General features: G+C 41.9%; 1 protein-coding gene across 1 annotated transcript in view; it reads left to right on the top strand.

Annotated features, from left to right (window-relative positions):
• Window positions 1–17,257, top strand: part of LOC306798103 (gamma-aminobutyric acid receptor subunit rho-2) — a 32,336-nt gene extending 15,079 nt beyond the window's left edge. The window contains exons 4-9 of the mRNA XM_079297964.1: window positions 3,818–4,041; window positions 7,363–7,445; window positions 8,675–8,815; window positions 9,039–9,191; window positions 9,809–10,005; window positions 13,537–17,257. Of these exons, the coding sequence (XP_079154090.1) occupies window positions 3,818–4,041; window positions 7,363–7,445; window positions 8,675–8,815; window positions 9,039–9,191; window positions 9,809–10,005; window positions 13,537–13,845 (1,107 nt within the window). The 3' untranslated portion in view covers window positions 13,846–17,257. The remainder of the gene's footprint in view (window positions 1–3,817; window positions 4,042–7,362; window positions 7,446–8,674; window positions 8,816–9,038; window positions 9,192–9,808; window positions 10,006–13,536) is intronic.
• The last annotated feature ends 970 nt before the right edge of the window (window positions 17,258–18,227 follow it).

The following is an 18,227-nucleotide window of genomic DNA, read 5'->3' as shown; positions in this document are numbered from 1 at the left end:
TGAAACCTGTGGGCTTGTAATCATTGGTCAGATGAAAGTAATAGCAGCATCTCTGAAATTCAAAGAGGCTGATAATCAGAACTAAAGACTTGATAAAACCAAATGATCAAAGTCTTACCTCTCTACCTCCACAGAAAGATTAAAAGTGTGAAGAGAAAAGGGACCTTGAATGGGAGAATAATCAGCACTGTGGCATATGAAGGTTTGAAGCTATATGGTAAAATTCACATAAGCTGTGCTTGCTTCAGGAGTTTTCTTCCTTAGGGAACCATTCAATTCACATGAGTGCTCACACATTCTTTACTTTTTGGTTTTGGGTTGTTTCGTGCTGATTTGTTTTTTTTTTTTTTTAATTGTAGTAAATGGAATAAAAACTCTTGAAAGAGAAGTGGAAAGGGGAACATAGAGGAAAAGAGGAAGCTATAGGGCTCCTTCCTCTTTCTGCCTTTTCCTCCCTGTTCTTGTGCACCTTTTGTGGTCTAGACAAAATGTAAAGACAAAGGAAGAGCTTTAGGTTGAGTGTTCTTTAATATGGCCCAATTACATCTTCATGACATTTTGGAGGGGTTGGTTTAGATGACCTTTGAAGGTCTTTTCCAACTAAAACTATTCTATGTTCTGTGATTAAAACCAGGCAGCTTTCCTGCCTGAGTATTGAAAGAGAGGGTTTGGGGGTATTCATGCAGTGGGGTGTGTGCTGTCAGCACAAGAAATGGCTGCCAGGAGGAGAACTGGAGCTCTAATAGATCAAGATAGTGTCAGAGTAGCAAAGAGGCCTAATTAGTGCAAGTAAATAACTCACAGTGCTTTCTGTCAGGATTCAACAAAAATCTTGCCTGTCAGGAGTCTTTGAGGTCTGTTCTCTCCCTCCACTGTTGGTAGTTCCTGTTTTCCCAGCTCGTGACAAGTACTTTCTACAGCAGTTGCTGACACATATTTGGGGGGAAAGAATGCTCTCCCAGGTCAGTCTGAGTTATGTTGGTGTGTTTTTCCAGCAGACTGTCCCAGCATGGGTGTTGCAGGGAGGAGAGTGGACAGTAAGCTCTCAAGGGCTGGCTGTGCCTGCAGCAGGGTGCCCTCCTTGTCTCCCCACTGCAGGCAGGGCTTGTTTCAAGCTGCTCTGAAGTGGCCCTGAAAATCAGGTACCCTGGGCTGGGCAGTCCTTGCCTATCACTGCTTGAGCAGGTGCCTGGTGCCCCAAAGAGGGAGCAGAATGAAGCACTGCCAGCCACAGCCCACTGCATCTGCAAGACTGTGCGTGACAGTGAGAGCAGCCAGGGGCTGTGTAATGCATGTGGGCTTAAAATCGGTGCCTGTCTGGTTGATGTGGATGGGCTGCTGTTTGTGCAGTGGCAGGACACGCTCTTGAGGCTGCCTGGAGCATGGAACAAACATGAAATATGCTGCCAGAATTGAGGTTCTTGTGTAGACTCATTGGCTGTGCCTCTGGCAGATACTATCATTCTCCAAATTTGCTGTAAAACCTTGTTTCCTGAGGGACTTTCCTATTTGTGAGTGTGGAAATAAACTGCTTTTCTTGCTTGTAAATAGTGTGTGTGCTGGTCAGAAAGGAACAAGCAGTCAGCACACTGCCTCTTTTGAATCATGCCATGAAAAAGCCTCCTTAGGTTGGATTTTATTCTTAGGAGCTGTTGTCAGCTGCCACTTTGTGTTTGCAGCATTTGGTGCACCATTGGAGAGAGAGGAGAGGTGGCCACTGCAGAGGCCACTGTGTTGGCTGTTTGGAGAGAGAAAGGGACTGAAGGTGAAAGATGAGAAGCTCTTTCTGGTAGGGCAGGGAAAAGGGTGGCCTGGAAAGAACTGAGTTCCTTCCTGTGCTGTGCCTTCAGACAGTCTGTTGTGGAGGCTGTAAGCAATGCTGAAGGTGCCTGGCTGATGGTCCCCATTCCCCTATGCCCTGATGATGGAGGTGCCCAGGGACATTTTGCAGCCACAGCCTCAGGCTGCCTGGCTGTCCTGGTTTTGGCTGGGATAGAGCTAATTTTCTTCTTAGTAGCTGGTGCAGTGCTGTTTTTTGATTTAGCATGAGAATGATATTGATAACACAGTGTTTTAGATGTGGCTCAGCAGTGTTTACCCTGAGTCAAGGACTTTTCAGTGTCTCATGCCCTGCTGGTGAGAAGGGGCTCAAGAAGCCAGGAGGGAGCATGGCCAGGACCTGAACTGGCCAAAGGGATTTCCACACTACAGAACATCCTGCCCAGTGTATAAACTGGGGGGAGTTGGCAGGGAGGAACTAATCACTGCTGGATGATGTTCTGGGCATCTGTCAGCAACTGTATTGTGCATCAGTTGTTCTTGTGGAGTTTTACCTCTTTCTCTTTTCGTCTTCCTTTTCATTGCTCTTCCCATTATATTTATTTCATTTATTAAACTGTTTTTTTCTTAACCCAACTTCTTCTGAGTCTACTCCCCATGCCATTGGTGGAAGAGAAGACTGAGCGAGTGTCTGTGTTGTCCTGAGCTGCTGGCTGGAGTTAAACCATGAGAATGGTTCTCCTCTCCTGGAGCCCCATGTCCCTCTATCTCATGTCATGGCCAGGCCAGGCTCTTCTTCTTTACACCTTTTTTGACTTCTACCATGACTTGCACTGACTCCAAGAAAGCAGCAATTGTGCCTCTTCTTTGGTTTCCTTTTTCCCAGCTCTAGTCAAACTGATGAGCTGGGTGTTCAGCCCCTGAGGCTGTTTCTTCTAGCTAGGCTGTAACCTAAGCTCTGCCAGTGGCAGTAGTTGCTGGAAGTGTTTCTCTGGGACTAAGATGTAAGGGGAAGGTGGACAGTGTGGAACAGGAGCTGGCAGCATCCCTGGGATGAGGGAGCCTGGGACCAGATTGATAAGGTGGGGACCTGCAGGTGGGTGAGCAGAAGTGTCCCCCTGGCCAGTCTCTGCCATGGTCACAGAGGTAGCTCTGTCTGGCCAGCTCTGTACTGTGCCAGCCAACAAGGTGAAGACTGACACTAGAGCCTTCTTTGACAAAGTAATGAGAAACCTGCTGGCAAATGCAAGGCTGTTGTGAGACAGACATTTGAAGCAGAGTCAGGGTAACTGATTGTCATTGTCACCAAACTCATTGGTTGTGGTTTGAGAAAATGGTTAGGGAGAGACCCTGGCCTGTGTTGCTGCCTGCTCAGGCTTGGTAGCTGCAGCTCCCATAATAACTTGTTTAATTGGGAATAAAATGAAAATAAGTGTATTTGATCTCTTGGCGTGAGAGTAGATTCAGCTCTAAAAGCAGCAGCTGTCAGTTTGATGTTGGGATCAACAAACAGATGTTTTCCTTTATGTGATTGAAATACCTGCCCCATCAACAAACCTAAAAACTTTATTTACACAGTTATATGATAGAAAACATGATTCCCTCACTTGGTTGTTGTTTGCAACAATTTAGTCCTTTTGGGGATAAATTGCTTAGTGTTTAGCCTGACCATTTAGCCTAGACTGAAAGATAACTTTCAGTTTTTCCTCTTGATATCCTATTGCCACCATAGTCCTGTAAGATAATTTTGCCAGAACTGAAGAATCATTTCTGCAGGGCATTGCTTCTCTTGGGGCGTATTTATATCCCGTTTGGGACTGAACATCACTGGGTACTGTAATACATTCATTAGTCAGCTATGCTTTGTTTTGGCTGAAATTATTTTGTCAGAAAAATCTACTGACAGAGAGCATTGACCTAGGAAAGAATCAGGAGTTGAGAGTGGAGAGATCTCATGTTTCTGGTGGGTGAGTTTTCTTTTTGGTGTGTCCTAGTTGCAGAGTGCAGCACTGACAGACCCCTCTTCATTTTTTTGAAGGATTTCACGATGACCTTGTACTTAAGGCACTACTGGAAGGATGAGCGCCTCTCGTTTCCCAGCACCAACAACAAGAGCATGACCTTTGATGGCAGGCTGGTGAAGAAGATCTGGGTCCCTGATGTCTTCTTTGTGCATTCCAAGAGGTCTTTCATCCATGACACCACCACGGACAATATCATGCTGCGAGTGTTCCCCGACGGGCACGTCCTCTACAGCATGAGGTAAGGGGGCAGCCCTGCTTCCCCCGAGCAGCCCCTGAGGCTTTGCTGCCAGTTTTGCTCCAGGTTTGACTTTGGTGATCACCAGGATTGCTACTGCCAATCCTGCTACTCCTGCTGCTGAGGCACAGCCCTATTTCCAGAATGTCCAGTATGAAATGCTTTGCAGGGAACTCTGAGAAACCATGCTGTGGGCAGTAACAGGATAATCTCCTCCTGGGGAGCATGCCCCCAACTCTTTGCAGTCAGTGGAAGGCTTAGTCTAGCAGGAATGTTCATCCCAGGGTCAGTGTGTGATTAAACTGGAAGCTGCTGATATACCAGATGGTGACCTCTATAATTATCCTATTTTCCTTCTTGTTTGTCTAGATTTTTTTTTTTTTTTTGTGCTTTCCTGTTGATGTAAATGTTTAACTTTATTGAATCTGCAATGGCAGTATTAAAGACCTCCTGGTTTTCTAGTAGATTTGTTGGCTGGAAGAATCCTGAGAGATGCCTGTCATGCCCTGGAGGGTTATCCATCCTGTGGGTGTGCATGGATCGTGTCTGTGGGTTTGCAGGATTCTGTAATACACAAGGACATGGAGGTTTAATCCTCTAAACTTTTCTACCTTATTACAGATTATCAAAAATACCACAAAAATCACCCCTAGAAAGTAAACTACTCACTAAAATCACCACTGGCAACAATACTCATGATTAATAAAGTGACTATATATCCATATTACACTATTGCAAATTACTATCAGCAATCAATAATTTAGCCTCCATCAATCACATGGAACAGCCAGTAACTAACCAGGGTATTTACTGTTGCAGGTTACTTTACATTGGTGGAGCAACTCATCCACAGCATACCCTCAGGTGCACTTAGGACAGGCTGCTTGTGTGGGTGCACAGTGCTGGTGTCAATTGATACCACCCTCAAGCGATCCAAATCATCCAAAGGATGGAAGGACAAACTGAAACAGCCTCCAAAGTGGGCTCAGAGGGGACCAGTGAGACAACAGAGTCTCATTTCAGACATGCTCTGAGTCATAGGGTGTAGAGTCAGCCAGGTGTCCTTGGTGCTGTCCAAGAGCTGGTAGAAAGTTCATGCACTGAATTCAACCTTATAAGGAACAGAAAAGTATGTGCAGCATGGAAAGGTCTCAGAGGAAGCCTTCATTTTGCACAAAAATTATGGCCTCTTATATCCAGGGGTATAGGATGCCACCACTTTGAACAGGCAAGAGATGCTGGTAATTTTTATTTTTCACCTGTGGCAGCCAATAGATAATGATGTTTTCTGTTCTCTCAGACTCTTTTTTATTTTCAAGAACATTTCCTACCTTTTCTGATAATAAAATGCCTGTTAAATCACTTTTTTTTGGCAGTTATTGATGGTATTTCAGGTTGTCTCCAGTTTCTAGGTACCCTATCTGCATGTCAAAGAGGCCAGCTGTGCTTCTCAAGGATTTGTCTTGTTCCCAGGCTGGGAAACCTTTTTCTGCCCATATTTTTCATCAGACAGGTTTTTTTGCCTCAGTAGTTTTCCCTTCTAATCAGGCCACCTTTATGGCTGCTCACATCAGCATCCCAGCAGATTTAATTTCCTTCAGTAGAATGAAAAAAGAGAAGTGGAGAAAAACACACTGCCAGAGGAGAAAAGCTCAAGAGCCCAAAAAATGGATATTTCCCCTGGACAGAAAACATGCTCTCAGTTTACAGTGACCTTTGAATATTTTGTAGCCAAGGATTTCTGTTCACAATCTTTCTGGAACTTACTCACTTCAGCCATGGTAAAATGATTTTCAAAAACTTGGAAACGTTTTCTACTATGTTTATTTCTGTAATCTGTTGAGGAAATGATGTGATTTTTTAATATTACCCACAAGAGAGAAGTCTATGAGTTAACCACAGCTGATTGCACAAAAGTTAAATTAATAAATTCATATGTAAAATCCAAGGAGAAAGAAAATCTCCATGGGATTTGGGCCTGGTGGTGTTTAGAACACTCAGAACATCACCCAGCTGAAAAAGCCTGGGTGTCCAGTGGTGCTGGGAATGCCCTCAGATATCTTGAGATGTCTGCATGGGGTTGACACTGGACTGGGGAACATTTCATTCCTTTTTTGGGCCTTCAAAATCACCTGGACACTGCACAATATGATATTGAAGAATATCATATTGATGAGCTGAGTTTCTGTTCTTCCCCTGACCAACAAACTGTCATTGACCACAGGTTGTGCCACAGTTCAGGTGATGCCAAGGAAAGAAAACAACACACCTCAATGAGGCTGAGTTATACAAAGCTTAAATGCTGCACGCAGTTAGGGGAGGTCAGGATACCTTCTGGAGCATATCCCCAAAACCATTCTAAAAATGTTGCTCAAATGGCAAAATTTTGCTCTAGTTTATAGTCAAAATGAACAGCATGTGCCTTTCAGGGGTGATGACTGTGTATTTCAGGGTAGGATTTGGATCACAATCCCTGGAACAGAGGAAAAGTTCTTTATCAACATCTGCAATGAATCTAGAAAATGGTCACAGCCAACGTAAGTTGGACTCTGAAACGATGAGTCACAGCTGATTTGCCCCCCCTAAATCAGGAACTCCACTGCAAATCCATCTGCAAGAGAAAGTTCACTGACCCACTAGAAAATTTCTTATGTAACATTGTGCACAACTGGACTAGTTTAAAAACTGCAGCTGTGATTGCTGCAGCTTTTTAGCTAAGACAAGAACTTAACAGAAGCAAATCTCACTTGTTGAAAACCAGCTGTACCTGTTTTACAACCCCTGCACCAGAAATATTCCCCTCAGATTAAAAGGGTTTATTGAGAGCTGTTAGAAACTGCTTTTGCCTTAATAATATATGTACTGAAGGAATTTTGTGGCTTGCAATAAGGATGGTCATATTCCTCAGGCTTGGGTCATTCTAGGGGTGACTATGGAGGGAACTGAGCAATGGGGAAAATGTGGAAACCTTAATTAAACTCCACATAAGGGAATATTCAAATATTCAAAATGGTGAAGTTACTTTACATTGTAGTCTTGTTGGATATAAAACACAGTGGAAATGTCTGTACTGACATTAGTACAACAGTAATGTCCAAGGTAGTGCTATAGTTCCTTGATAGATATTGAAATTACATTTTTCTTTGGAGTTTCTGTGTATAATCCATCTATCTTGAACATGGAGAATTGGTAGGCATTTTCCTGTGGATTTTTTACTAACATCATGCAGTATTTCTGCTTAGAAGATGCAGAATAATTATGTGATAATTATTCTCTCTTGATTTCTCCACATAGAAACCAGCTTTTCTCATTTTCAATTTCTAGGGTCACAGTGACAGCAATGTGCAACATGGACTTCAGCCACTTCCCCCTGGACTCTCAGACATGTTCCCTGGAGCTGGAAAGCTGTATGTTGTATCTGTGTTTCTAGCTAGATGTGCTCTATGGCTGGCTGCACAAACATTTCACTGGACACATTTCAGAACACTGTCTGTTTTAAGAGCCTGAAAAAATAGTTCATCAGAGTTACTAGGAGTCCTATTGACTCAGCAGTATTGTGTATCTAGCTGCAAGACCAGAATTTGCAAGGAAAACATCCTATGACATAATCCTGATTCTGCAAACACTGATCTGGGCTCAGCTTCTTTGGTGAACAAAGCAATGTGAACAGTAAGATTTTTGGTAGACTTTCTCCAGTGTATGGCAAGACTAACATCTGGTTATTTTGAGGTTCTCCCAGCTATTTAACTGAATGTTCCTCTGCAAAATCCAGAATCAGAGGATAATTTTCACTGACCTTGAGGTCAGCTGCTCCAATACCCTGCTGAGAGCAGGGAGTTTTTCATGATGGGTTGCTTGGGGCTGTGTCCAGTTGGGTTTGAGCAAGGTAATTCAGGCTCCACAAGGTTTCTCTGTAACATGCTCAAATATTTGACAGCCCTGATCCTGGAAATGTTTTATTTTACCTGCTTGGGAACAATCCTTTGCTGAGACTTGCATCCCTTGCCTCTTGTCCACTTGCATCCCTTGCCCCTTGTCCTTTCATTCTCCATTTTGTCAAAGTGCCTGGGAAAAGGCTGCTGACACCTTCCCCCACCACAGGCTGCTCTTCTCCCAGCTGAACAAGCCCTGTTCCCCCAGCCTCCTGTCCCTAAGCCTTGTGTCCCTGATGATCTTGATAACCCTCTTCTCATTCTCCATTCCTGCTACTTAGTGCACAAATACTGTAAGTTTTGAATTTACACTTTAAACATATTTCTGGGCCTTTGTTTCCCACCTGTCCCTTTTGCTTTTATCATTCTAAGGTAGTTTGATGTGTCCGTGTTTCCTCCTTCCTCTAAATTAATGTGTTTTACCCATCATTATTTCCTGAGCTATTATCTATTTTTAGCCTGTGATGTTCAGAAGAGTGCCATTCTGACATTTCAATGTGAAGTAAAAAGAGGATTTGTTTTCTTGAATCTTGAATCTGGATTTTTGCTCTTGTCACAGTATATTATATGACGAGATATTTTGAACTCCTTTGCTGTTGGCAAACTTACTTGTGGCATTAGTTCATGCCAAAGACTGGATGAATTAACTTTTGTTAAACCTCTAAGCTGAAGTCACATCACATTGTATTTCTTCTTTCCCTAAGATGCTTACACTGATGAAGATCTGATGCTGTATTGGAAAAATGGGAATGAATCCCTGAAAACTGACGAAAAAATTTCTTTGTCTCAGTTTTTGATACAAAAATTCCACACCACATCAAGACTGGCTTTCTACAGCAGCACAGGTATTGATTGACTTTTTCTGATGTCATACTACTGCTAAACCTAATATTGTATTAACTGCTTTTAAGGGGACTCTTGGGATTATGTCACTGAAGTGTAGTCTCTACAGTCTATTTGAAAGCTCAGTTTCTTGATTTACTAGTCTTAGAAATAAAAGAAGCAAAGAAAGGTCTTGTCTCAGTACCTGCTGTTCTCACTGATTCTGGCTTCCCTTCTCTCTCAAAGGTTGGTACAATCGCCTCTACATAAACTTTACTCTGCGCCGACACATCTTCTTCTTCCTGCTCCAAACCTACTTCCCTGCCACTCTCATGGTCATGTTGTCCTGGGTGTCCTTCTGGATCGACCGACGGGCAGTTCCTGCCAGAGTGTCTTTGGGTGAGAGCAACTGCAACGAGGCCTGGCTGTGTGAAAAACTTTGAATGGGAAGGCTATGGCAGGAAAAGGAACTGCTCCTTTTAATGGTTAAAGATGCTGTCCAAGCAAATGGTGGTTTTATCTGATGATTAATATAACTTGCACTTTGTCTTAAGTCCTTCATCATTTAGCAGTCTTCCTCACTTACATGTAGCTCAGGACAAAGAGTGCTGTGGTCTTAAAAATGAAGCTGTAACACAGAATGGTACACCTAGGAAAAAGGAGTCCTTGTCACCACTGGTTTTAGCAGACCTGATCTTAGGATCAGGTGTGTAAAAATATGTTTTAACATTAGCATTGTGTTTAAACTCTGGAGTTTAAGGAGGCAATTAAGTACTCTTTGTTAAATTCAAAGTGTTGACTGTTCCATTACTTCTCGAAACTCAACCCATCATGGGCACAAAACTGTAGGCAGGGGGAACAATTCTACATTAGCAGAAGAGATACTTTACACACACTCATTTCATACTGAACATCTTTCAGAGCATCATATAGACCATAACTTCTCTTTTTCTAGAGACAAAAATCCTTATGGACTGTATCAGTCAATACCATTTCTTTCTCTTGGTTCTTTCCAGGGATAACCACCGTGCTGACCATGTCCACGATCATCACTGGGGTGAATGCCTCCATGCCTCGTGTTTCCTACATCAAAGCAGTGGACATTTACCTGTGGGTCAGTTTTGTGTTTGTCTTCCTCTCGGTGCTGGAATATGCAGCTGTGAATTACCTGACAACAGTGCAAGAGAGGAAAGAGAGGAAACTGCGGGAGAGGGTGAGAAACACTTCTGCCATCCACTTACTCCTTTTTTTCCCCTTACAGCTGATCTGGTCTTTATATTGACTGTCTGTTAATGGGAAAACATTGACAACCGTGTGGGTAATTGGGTCTGTTTAGAACGCTCCACCTCAGGCTGAATTGCTAACACAGAAAAACATGGGTCTTCATAGAAACATCAGAGAAGAGGGTGTGATCTGAACTGGGAAAGAGTGCAGCCTGGAAATGGGAAGGAATGACAAGAGGGGAAAGTATAAAACCTGATACTTCGCTGCAGCTGCCACAATTCTTGTCTAGTAAGCCAAAGGCATTATTTGGTGCAAATTAGTTTCTTCCTTCTATAAGCAACTTTACTCTGGAAGCTGGATTTAATGGATGTAATAGTGGAGGTGCTCCCCATCACCAAACACAAACAACAGTCAACCAAGTTTGTCTTTATACTTCTTAATGTGCTATGAAAGGTCTTGTCCTGCATCCCTGGGGTGTTTCAAGACCTGATACATCCTGAGCATCTTGGCCCTGCTATGAGCAGGACGTAGAACTAGAGATGCCCTGAAGTTCTTTCCAGCCTGAGGTATTTTATGGACCTCTAGGTCCTTTGTGATTAAACAAAGCACCATTGCCTTTTGAACACTAAGGCTTGGGACCCAAAATTTTTCGGTCCCCATACATTCAGGGCATCACCATGTTTTACAGTTTCTTTCTTCACAGTAGAAACTGATCACATTTGTCTACTGGTGCTAGTGGTAACCTACTGTCTTTGACTCCTGGAGAAATTTGTACAAGCTTGTTAGAAATGCCAATGCAGACATCATCTTTCATACAATTTAAGCATGATATTTCTCTCTATGAACTTGCATTCATTCTCTTTCCCTTTATTTTCTATGACATTCTTGAAGAACAGCACGAGCCCCATAACAGCCCAGCACCTTTCTCAGTTGGCATATCTTAAAAAAATGTAATTAGATATATTTTAAAAAGCAATTGGATAAATTTACCAGACTTCTGTGATGAAATTTTACCTCTCTTCAAAGCCTTCTCTGATGATTCTGGAAAGTTGCTTGCACAGGTCCTTACCTATGCTCACCTGGGGCCCAGCAGTTCTCTGCAACACGAGGTAGAGATGCTCTGTGCAAGCACAGTGGCTCCAGTGTGGCTGACTTGCTGCCTGTGAGCAGTGGGCTGGGGCATTTTAGCCAGCCCTGCTCAGGCATCCCCTGTCCAAAGAATATGGAGTCTTGGCAGGTCATGGGAAATAATAAGAAACATCCTTGCTAAGTTTGGCTTGCCTAGAACAAAGCGATATTTATTTATTTATTTATTTATTTGTTTATTTAAAGATGAAAACTCTTCTCCTTTATTTTTAACTGTACTGGAGAAATGAAATGAACTTAAGAGGATTTGTTAATTTTCTGCTAAGTTTTACAGAAAGTTTTGCCACCACCAGTGATGTGCAGCTTGTTATTTATGTCATAAATCTATCCTTTATTGAGTCTTGTGCATTGAACTCTATATTTAGCAAATGCCTTTTTACTACCCAAGGGACAATATTGTACCCAGTCAATGTGTGACAATATTATTCTTCAGTAGGGGAAATGGGAACAGAGATATAATAAATAGCATTATTTGAGGAAGGAGTTTTTGAAGAAGCAGAAGAGACATTTCTCACAGTGAATGTAGATCTTGTCAGCCAGTACTCCTCTCCTATGAAAGACCCCAAAAGTTTTAGTATGAACATACCAGACTGCCCAGAAGGGAGCTCTATGTTATGTCTATATTAAGAAATTAAATTGTGCCAGAGACAAAGACATGCAGTATCTGAAACAAAACCTTCTCTCCCTCAAGATCACAAGAGCTGCTGTGAAATGCCTGTGGCTAAAGGTCTGTGCCCCATGCTTATTCCCAGCCCACACCTGGGAACTTTTCAGTGCTGGCAAGGCTGAGAGAGGCCAGAGACCTTTCTGACACTTTAGTAGTGTTGTCAGCTGCATTCCCATGTCCAAGGAGGCTTTTTGGCAGCCTTTGAATTATTATTGTAAACATAGGGTGAAAGTCCTGCAAGGTGAGATTATATAGTGCACCTCTATGTGTGCATGGTGAGGGTGAGTGTAATTTCAGGTTCTGTGGAGCTGGTTTCTAGCACGTCAGGCTCTCTTCTCCACAGAAGGGCTGTCATCATACATGAAGCCATGGGAACTGTAGTCTGACCTGGGGGCTGACAGTAAATCTGCAGAATTGCTTTCTCTGCTGAGTCCTGCAGCAATTAGCTTGTTATTGTATCTGCTGTCCCTCACCCCAGCCACCATCTCCTGGACCTGTCAGCTTATGATAAAGAGCCTGATATGTAATTCTCCCGTGGTTTTTTTTTCTGTTGTTCTTTGGTATTATTCTGGTTTTGGCTAGCATAGAGTTAGTTTTTTTTCAGTAGCTGGTACAGTGATGTGCTTTGAATTCAGTGTGAGAATAATGTAACACACTGATGTTGTTGCTAAATAATGTTTATCCTGAGTCAAGGATGTTTTTGTGTCTCATACTCAGCTGGTGAGGAGGTAAAAGAAAAAAGTTGATTTGAAGGTTTTCAATGAGCAATGTGATCTGTTGATTAGATAATTTGAAGGAAAACCATGACTGTAGGGTTTTCCAAGGGCATCCTGAATATTACATATTGGTGTTATATACATTTTTACATATATATGTATTCATGTACATTTGTTTTGGCTGAATATATCCTTGTAAACAAGTTCTTGGAAAATCCACACATTAAATACTCCACATTGTTGGAGTATAATTGGGTAAGGAAATTGGTCTGTGGGAAATCTGAGACAGGAACTCCTAGCAGAAAGGACATTTTGGAGTCCATTTTAATTGCATCTAAGCACAAAATCCATATTACCAGGACAAGAAAACTGAAGGTTATGAATGGTTGAAGACTTCATTTCCTATTCAAAATTCTATCTGTATGCCTTGGATTTTTAGCCTTGTGGGATGCATGCTGGTGCTGCTGAAGTCAATACAAGTTTTGCTATTATCATCAACAGAGCTGGGATTTTACATTATGCTTTTAGCTGGTCCTTTGCTTGGTTTAAAGTCAGATTTGTGAAGAAAACATCTGTATCTGTAAAACCAGAATTTGGCCCTTTTCTTTCCATAAGCCATTTCCACAGATTAAACTGCATCTTGTCCATGAATATTTATAAACACAAAGAATGAATAATAAGGAATCTCAAGACAGTGAGGCTGAACAGCAGACAGCTAAGAAAACCTTTTGCTTAGACTATATGTCTGCTAAAGCATTTTTCTAATCTTTTCTGAAGCTGCTTGTCCAAGCAGTGGAGATAAACCCTGTTTCTTCCTTTTTTTTAAAAAACAAGCAAAAAAAGGAAACCTTTTTTCAATAAGAAACTTAAAATACCTCAATCAAAATTTTGAATTCATCTGTTTCCAAGCTGTCTGTTAATAGAAAGGCATGATTGCTGCTGCTCACATGTTTTTCCAATATTCAGCTGTATTTCTTGTTTATGTCCCTAGTTTTCGTGTTCATGTGGAATACCTCACTCAAAAACTATGATGCTGGATGGAAACTACAGTGAATCTGATGCCAACAGCCTGGCAGGGTATACAAGAAACCAGATGGCACCAGAAGAAGAAAAACCAGAAAAGATGGTTGTGCATTTAGCTATGAGCAATGAATCTAATTCATCAAGGAAGAGAGGCCTGAAGGGCCACGTGGGCTTGCGCATCATCCAGAACACTCATGCAATTGATAAATATTCAAGATTAATATTCCCAGGCACCTACATATTTTTTAATTTGATATATTGGTCTGTCTTTAGCTAAGCATGTTGGCACAGCAGTGACTGAATCAGAAGACATCTACAAAACACTCTTTTGTTGGTACTTTTTTTGTCTAATCTGGACACAGAGCCAAAAACCTGATTATTTTATTGCTTTTTTTGAAGGATGAATGGGAGGACACATCCTCCAAGAGGCAATTCCATGTGCAGGCCTCATGGAGGAACTTGCTGTGCTGGGTGGTTTCCAGCCCATGCCCTTGCTCCCATGTGCTTTATGACACATGCCATTTCTCATACTTGAAAATATGTGTCCACCACACACCCAAAAGGTGCTGGATGCTCATTTGGGGCTGGCCATGCTGGTGGTGCCTGCTGTGCAATGGACAACCAAAGACAGTGCTCATGTGAGCTGGAAGGAATTAAATATATACAGCTTGAGTGGGGAGGTCTGGGCAGTGCTTCTCCTGTTGAGAAAATTATTTGTTATTTCTTTGGCATATAAGCATAACTTTTTTTCCATTGTTTTGTGAAGAACACCTTCTTGAAGGGTAGAGATTCTGCTTTCTGTCTGGATAGGACCTTCATCAGTACCATTAGGACAGCTGGCTGGCCAGGACCAGCTGGGCTGGTTATTACAGAGCACAGGTGGTATGTTTGAGTCAGAAGAGGTGTTTTTCTAAACTGCAAAGTGCAGCCCACAGACAAACTGTACATCCCAGTGTGCCTCTCCCAATCAACACAATGCCCTTCTGTTCAGACATTTGGGATCAAAAGGGATACGTCTGCCAGAACCTGTCTGCAGAAACAGAGACATGTCAGAGATTAAATGGCCAAGAATAATACTGTGGGTCTAAGGTCGGTGTAAGTCCTTTGAAGCTGCTGCACAGCATTGTAACAAGCTTATGTGCTTGGCAGCTCTTTTCCTATCCCGTGATACCTCCCTTTCTTCTGCTAACAACAATGACAGCAAAACCCAAATGCAGAAACTTGATAGCAACAAGACAGCGATGCTCAGGTTTCTGTGCTCCTCATTTTAAGAGAGCACCATGACTTTTGGCTGTCATGGAGATTATGTACATCAAAACACTTGTTCACCAAGCTGAAGCTGAGCAGTGGGGGCAGAGCTTGAAGTGTGAAGAGCCAGGACTGAGGTTAGAATAAAGATAAAGCAAACAAAAATGGTGATGTAACAATAATTATTTGTCAGCACATTAAATCTTATGTTTACCACAGTAGGAATTCCTACATCCTAAATCTCATGGGATGTAGAATGTTGCAGAGAAATGTCAGCTCTTGGCTGTCAACAATACCCAGGTTTTCCCTTGTGCCTCAAATATTACTGCCTAAGTCAAGCTGATGACGGCACCAAATTAGTGGAAACAAAATTGATGAGAGAAGCTAAAATGTAAAATTATGTTCCTCCTTTGTCAACCATGTTAATAACTGTCATTAATGGAGTTCTGTCTGGTTATAAAGGTAAGGAACCACAGCCCTGAAACTGCTGTCAAGAAGAGGAAGGACAGTGTTTGAGGGACAGGATTGCCCAGCCTGCCACTTGTCTCCAGGTCACTGCATTTACCATTCATTGCTCATGGAGCTGAAACCTAGATACTTCTCACACTGACAGGCAGAGATCACTACAAGAAAGACACAAAAATTATTAAATAAATACACCATTCATCTTTTGAGAGGTTAAAGCCTGGGTATAACAGTGCATTCTTCAGCATTAGCAGTTTTGAGTAAAACAGGAGCCAATGTCCCAGCTGGCAGCAGGACAGTTGCAGCAAAAGGACCTTTGCTGGGGAAAGGCAACAGAACTACACCATGAAGCCACCAGAGAGTTCAGGGAGTGACACACCTGGCTCCTGTGCAACCCTGTGTTGCCAGTCTTTTGGTATTACCCATGGCACATGCCATGTAACCTCGCAGTGCCTCAGCTCCTCCATCTGCAAAGTGAGGAGCACCAGGATTTGCCTACCTCATGAGGTGCCGAGGGCTCAACAGGCTTACACAGCAAATGTGTGGGGCAGGATTTCTGAGCTGGTCACCCAGGGGGAATCCAATTCTGTATCAGCTACCAGTGAGTCCTTCAAATGCATCCTCTGAACCAGTCCAGCTGGAAGCAAGCAGGTATCTCTCCTGCCTTACGATGCTATTACAAATCCCCTGCATTACAATGATATTAAACCAGGGATAAATGTAGACAAACAGCCAAAAAAGTGAGTGCTGTTGATGAAGAATGCCTCCTGGCATACAAAACCCAGGAAATGCTAGTGCTTTATTTTGACATTTCTTTTTATTGCACCTTCCGTTCCCTTAGAGGTTATATGATGGCAGAGATGTCCTTTAGGTCCTATCATCTTTGTACTAGCATTCCCAGCAGTCTTAATATCTAATAGGTATCTTTTGGAGAGGATATCTTACCATTATTTTATTTGCATGCATACATAATTTATAGAAATTGATGCCTGCTTTTGTCAGCCTATAAAACCATCAAGAGGGTATTTTTCTGCTAAAGCAAGAAAATAAAAAAAATACCTCCTCTATCTTAGGCATTACTTAAGCTCATTATTAATTGAAACATTAAATTAGAAATATAGATGCAAATAAAGCCAAGACTTCTCCTTCAGTCAGCATTATGAATTGTATTTTTCTGTTTATTCAGAGGAGAGTGGCTAAGCATGAAGCTGGAACAAGTATTATAAGTGTGTTATTGACAATGTATTTCACCTTTGATTTCCCCTGGATTACGAGAGATTCCATGAGCATTGTTTAACTTCCAGTTGCCAGGTGCCAAAAGCAATGTTTTGGGAGAGTGTGCCTGAAACTGGGCTCTGAATGCTGTTTGATGGATACAACCCAGTTCTGTGAAGCACTGAGCAGATGGACAGTGAAGGAGAAGGAGAGGGTTTTCAGAAGAGCACAGGAGATTTGGGCAAATTGAGGTCACTGATGAAAATGCCTTCTCTGGACAACCTGGTCCAATTGTGAAGAGAGAAAATGTCAGCTCTGCTCATTCTATGTCTGGCTCCATTGTAATTTTACTCATAATCAAATCATGTCTTTGAGAAAAAATAACTATATAGATATCTGCACATATGTATAATGTATATGAAAGCATAATGTATAACAAAGGAAGACACTGGGATGTGTACCTATGTTAAATAGTGTCCATATGTGAAATTGTAATATATTGTATGTATATTACCATATATTATGCCCAGAAAACTTACTAAGTTGGATGGAAAAAAGGCTCCTATTGTCAGTCAAGGGCGAAGAAACTAGGTATTGGCAAAAACATGGGTTCTCTTACTTTTTTTTTTTTTTTTTTTTCTGAAAAAGAAGGTGTTGAGAAGGGTACTAGCAATGCTGATGCTAAACTTGTGCAGTGGGTGCAATCCACTGTGCTGATTGCTGTAATCAAACCTGGTAATAAAATAACAGATGAAAAGGGTGGAAAAAAGTCAATTTAATGGTGTGAACTTAAAAATGTGATTTCAATTGTGTTTGGAAATCTCTTACCTATAAGCTGATACCCAGGGGTAAAGGATTTGAATAAACACCTCATTTGTAATTGATTTCAAGTTTTAAAAAAAAGCATTTCAAAGGGTGGAAGAAATGTAGTAGAAGCATGTGAGTACTTTGAAGTATGCAAAGCTCTTTAGGAAAAGGGAGCTGTTAATTACAGTTAGAAGCAATGGAGACCTTTTGTGAAAACTGCAATCCACAACTGAAGAAAGTTTAATAATTGCTTTACAGTTAATGGCACATTTTCAAAAGATCAAGTGGCAGGTATGTATCTCAATCTCCCTCTGACTACAAATGAGAATTTGTCATTTAATTCCTGCTTTGTGCCTTTGAAAACATTGTCCCCACACTTTCCAATGGAAGATAAAACATCTCCAAGGTCCCAGCTGCCAGATCTCAACTATTATCCCTAATACAGACCTATGGAATGTGCATGGGTGAGGCTGATGCCTGAACTACTGAATAATGGTTATTGTCTGTCAAATTTCCACAGTGGAGAGATTACAGCAAGGTACAGCCTAACTAAGTGAGATACTGCCCTGCTGAAATGTAAAGAGCAGGAAAATTTATTTTAAAAACAGTGAGAATTTAGCACTATTAAAATTAAAATGTAATCCAGTCTCACATTAAGCTGATTAATTACTTTGCACAAATTACATTTGAAATTATGCATCAGGGTCATTACTTTCCTGGTCAGAGGAATTATCATTTTGGATGAAGAGAGAAGGGAATTTGCCCACAAGCACGGAAAAGGTGCCGCTCTTGGTATCCAGCTCTTGTGGAAGGGCAGGAGTGACCACAGGCTGAGCAGGACCTGCTGTGGAGACAAGGGTGAGGAGAACCAACCTTCCCAAGGTACTCAGAGCCTGGGGATCACATCAGCACGTGCCGCTCCTT

This window comes from Erithacus rubecula (assembly GCF_903797595.1).
Source record: "Erithacus rubecula genome assembly, chromosome: 2".
In the NCBI taxonomy this organism is placed as follows: Eukaryota; Metazoa; Chordata; class Aves; order Passeriformes; family Muscicapidae; genus Erithacus; species Erithacus rubecula.
This window is presented reverse-complemented; position numbering and strand designations above follow the sequence as displayed.